We start from the raw sequence: 4,732 nt of genomic DNA, 5'->3' as shown, positions 1-4,732 counted from the left end.
TTTAAGACCAGAAGTTTTATATTGGATGCATAATGATTTGTCAGCAGGACATTTCGGTCAGGCAAAAACATATTTGAAAATGAAACAACGATATTTCTGGAAGGGTATGTATGCAGATACCACCCATTGGATTAAAAGTTGTGGAGACTGTGCAACTCGCAAACCATTACCGCATCCGACTAAAGCACCATTAAATCCTATAAAAGTAGAAGGTCCATTCGAAAGAATAGCTTTAGATTTCTTTGGTCCACTAAGGAAAACATCATCTGGGAAAAGTTATATCCTGGTATGTACTGATTATTTGACGAAATACCCGGAAGCTTTTGCGTTAGAGAATATGGAGGCAGTAACCGTTGCTAGGATACTATATAATGAAATAGTTTGTCGGTATGGTTGTTTTAAAACGTTGCTCACTGATCAGGGTCAGAACTTTCAGTCTAATTTGATAAAGGAAGTTTGTGCTCTATTTAATACACAGAAAGTTAGAACTACACCCTATCATCCCATGTGTGACGGATTAGTAGAAAGATTTAATGAAACATTGTGTAATTCTTTATCTATGTATGTAGGAACGAAACAAAAGGATTGGGACAAATTTATACCAGGTTGTCTCTTTGCATATCGATGTAGCCCTTGAAATTAATCCACATTATTTTCACCATATTTTTTTATGCATGGGAGAGAACCAGTTTTGCCAGCTGATGTTGCTTTAGAAGTACAATCCAAATTAGTCAGTTCCGACCGCGAATATTTAGAGCATATTGTTGAAAGTATTCATACAGCCTTAAGAATAGCATTAGACAACCTTGAAAGGTCACAAAGGAGAATGAAAGAAAAATATGACAAGAAAAGCAATCCTAGATCGTACAACCCCGGTGATTATGTATGGATCTTTTCACCACATTTAAAGAAAGATGTCATGCGAAAGTTTGCGCATAAATTTCATGGTCCTTTTGTGATCCTTTCGAAGATGTCAGATGTGACTTATAAGGTTTACAATGTAAGGGAAAATAAACCAACAGAACAAGTAGTCAATGTTAATCGAATGAAGCCGTATACGCATCCCGATGATATACTTATCGATATTGATTATGTCGATGACAAAGATGTGGAATCCGAAAATTTATAAGTTGAAAGAGCTAATGAGAATTTAGAATTAGAACGTGTTAATGAAAATTTAGAATTAGAACAAGACAATGAAGAATTAAATCAAGAATTAGAATCTGATGTGAAAAATTCAATAAATAACGAATTGAGTAGTAGTGATAGTGAAGATGAAGATCCGATTTATCAAGTAGAAAGAATTGTCCGTTCCAGATTGAATAAGTCAACTAAAGAGATGGAATATCCCATAAAATGGAAAGGGTATCCGGACTCTGAAAACACTTGGGAACCTGAATGTAATACCCGGTGTTGTCATATCGCGGAAAGACGGAATCGCGGAATTTTCCAAAAACGCGGAATTTCTTCATTTTTACTTTAAATAGTAAACGGGTTTTCCCACGGGGATACCCACTGTCGGACAGGGCACCGGACCGATCGATACAACGAGTTAGGTTCGAATCCCATTATTTGCAGGCAATTTTATATGGAATTATTATATTACGATACCGTTGACTGGCTGCCACCTGTAGAAGAAGTCAGAATCAAGTGTGGTGAGAGAGACCAGGCGCCTAATGTCTATTTTATACTAGGCAAACTTCGGTTATCAAAGTTCATCGACTTTTTGAGAACTTCAGAAACGAATATTATCAGATAAATATTGAGCACGTTCGCGGTGTCGGACCGTAGTTGTAGATGGTTGCAAACATGAAACATGACCAAACAAGTACCGGTTCAAATTCCTTTGAAATTATTATAATTTTACGGCCGTCTAGTACCGGTACCAATAAGATTCTTTTTATCCAAATAATCAGCATAGGAACATATATGTTATAGCAGTCACAAAGTAAACATTAAAAAAATTAACGAAACCATTTTATTTTCTTTCATATCATTTAATTCTAAAAGATAAACCACATTCGCATTATAACAACAATGTAGACACACAACACGCATGAACAATCCTAAGCCAGAATGAAATATACATAATGTCTATTTATTTTCGTCTGACATCGATCCAGTTCCACAGTTGTGAGTTAACTCTGAGTTACTTAGAATCAATTCATTTCCAATGTTTTAAATCCAGAGACCAGAGTCAAATCTTAACTCGGAACTGAGTCCTGGAGAATGACCACCGACCCATGGTGTCATCACAAATCCTACGTTTTCGTACCATCGATTTGTATTCCTTCAGTCAATGCAGCGATACTCTGTACCACTGAATTCGCAAAGCACGTATTGCCTAGGTTCTCCATTATTTGGGGTAAGCGATTTTTTCTACCGGCCACAGTTAGGTTTCGCATTGCGCATGTTCTGAATATACCGGAAGTAAACAAACCGTGACGTACGCGGAAGTAAAGTTCAGTTGAATTGAATTGAGTTCGCGGTATAATTTGGTTTTGGTTGTAACGATGTCGTATGTCGAACGTTTCGGATACTATAAATCTCTCGAAAGAGTACTTGATGTTATCCGCGAATATGAGGTACAAAGCTTAACAAAGTTTTGCAAAGTCAGACAGACAGCAAATTTTGGTCGAACAGGTACGTGTATCGTGGACCGTGGTTTTTAACTGTTTTATAGGCCTAACTACAGTACAAGTACAACGGACTACAACGAAAAAGTAAGTCATGATTTTTTGCCAATGGCTAAGCCATATACTAATAGAAATACAATAAAATCATACACATTTCAACAGTAAATGCAAATTCATATCGTTGGACATAAGCCGCTGCACTAGTTAATGAATCAGGTAGGCCCTCTACCTTATAGCTATTAAATTCAAAGTTCATTATAATGCGTTCCTTTTTAATGCCAGTGCTCGCTAAATGCCATTTCAGAGAACAAATTTGCCCAATCTAACTCAAATTTGGTGAAAGTTCCATTCTTTATAAAACCAATTTTGTTATTATGCCATGTTTTCCATTTGTCCCAATAGTGTACTTATACTGTAGGCTTACACAAACTGATTGGCTATCTTTCTCCTTTTATCCTAGATGCCATGTCTGTGGAAATGAAAATGGCAAGTCTTCTGATTGGGTAAGTATAACTTGAATAGATTTAGGTGAGATAAATTAAAAAGACGAAAAGAATATACAATGTACCAAGGGAATTATGGCTGGTAATTGCAGGGAGGGTCAAAGTCATGTTTTGTGCTTTGATTGTTAAGACAGAAGCACCCATATATAAATGAATATTAATCAATATACAGTTTTGTTATTTCTTTTCTAGGTAGGATGCAACTATTGCTATCGATGGTACCATGTGGTGTGTCTACCTCATACTTTCAACCGAAAGATAATTTGAAATTTTGATTGGAAATGTATTTTCTGCAAGCAGTACTTTACTAAGTAAAGAAATTAACACTTTAAATTCATAAGAAATAAACACATTAAATTCATTCTATATGTAGAATCCATTTTATTTTTTGTCTCAATATTTACAAGCTGTCATAGAAGGAAACGGATCGGAAATCTTTTTAGATTTTTACTTGAAAATTTCGATTTTATCATCGCAGAGTAACATATATTGACACTGTAATTGACTTTTGACTAGCCATGTGCTTTACTTCCGCGTACGTCACGGTTTGTTTTACTTCCGGTATAGTCAGAACATGCGCAGTGCGAAACCTAACTGTGGCCGGTAGAAAAAATCGCTTACCATTATTTGGAACAGTATCGTTAAGTTGTTGACTGGCGATATAATAAATTATCAAATACTAATTCCCGGTGTTGAAAACCTGCGTCCGGTGCCCTGTCCGACAGTGGGTATCCCCGTGGGAAAACCCGTTTACTATTTATAGTAAAAATGAAGAAATTCCGCGTTTTTGGAAAATTCCGCGATTCCGTCTTTCCGCGATATGACAACACCGTGTAATACCTTCGACAAACACCTTTTAGAAAACTTTCGGAAAAAAACGCAAACAAACACGAAAGAGAAGAATGTAGTTTACATAAGGGTAATAAGAAAGTTGCACAGGGGGGTCTCCCACAGTCCCAAAGTACCTCTAGCAGTGCCCCCATGCTTTCGAATTTTCCACAAATGTTTAACGAACAATACCCTCAGTTAGTTCCATAAACAAATTCTAGCGACTAATTTCATTGCGTCGTGTGTTCAATCCGTAGTAGTCACTATAGTAGAGTAGAATGGATAAACTTATGTTAGTCTCTAGTGTTAGATATTTTATTCTTACGGAGAAAGAGGGACTTAATTCCCAGAATATATAGATGGTATATACTTTTAATTGGCTTTATTTAAACTTTCGGACAAGGAATCCTTGTCAAGCTTAGCAGCAATAATTAAGTCCCATGATCCTTCCATGGCCAGGAAGGACCGGAGGATGTGCCGGCTGACTAAGCCAGAAAATGGAGAGGTACCCTCCAGTTTAATAAGACCCGCTTAGGTCAATTTTTTGCCCAAAGAGGCTTTGTTTAATGATAAACCCATAGAGGTAGTTATTTCACCTGACGAGGCTGTGTTAAATGAAAAACCCATAGAGGTAGTTATTTCACCCAAAGAGGCTGTATTTAAAGAAAACCCTGTTGAGGTGACAATATATCCCGGAGAGGGAATATTAGATAATCACATAGAGGCTGATAGTAAGCACATGGAGGTTAATATTAAACCCTCAGA

The 4,732-nt window shown here is 36.7% G+C and overlaps 1 protein-coding gene across 1 annotated transcript; it reads left to right on the top strand.

The window, feature by feature from the left end:
- The first annotated feature begins 670 nt into the window (after positions 1-670).
- Positions 671-1,129, top strand: LOC141910281 (uncharacterized). Its single transcript, XM_074801012.1, has one exon. It carries the CDS (start codon positions 671-673, stop codon positions 1,127-1,129), a length of 459 nt encoding a protein of 152 aa, XP_074657113.1.
- The last annotated feature ends 3,603 nt before the right edge of the window (positions 1,130-4,732 follow it).

Source organism: Tubulanus polymorphus, chromosome 8 (assembly GCF_964204645.1).
Source record: "Tubulanus polymorphus chromosome 8, tnTubPoly1.2, whole genome shotgun sequence".
Lineage (NCBI taxonomy): Eukaryota > Metazoa > Nemertea > Palaeonemertea > Tubulaniformes > Tubulanidae > Tubulanus > Tubulanus polymorphus.
Note: the sequence above shows the minus strand (reverse complement) of the source record. Positions and strands in the feature narration are given on the sequence as shown.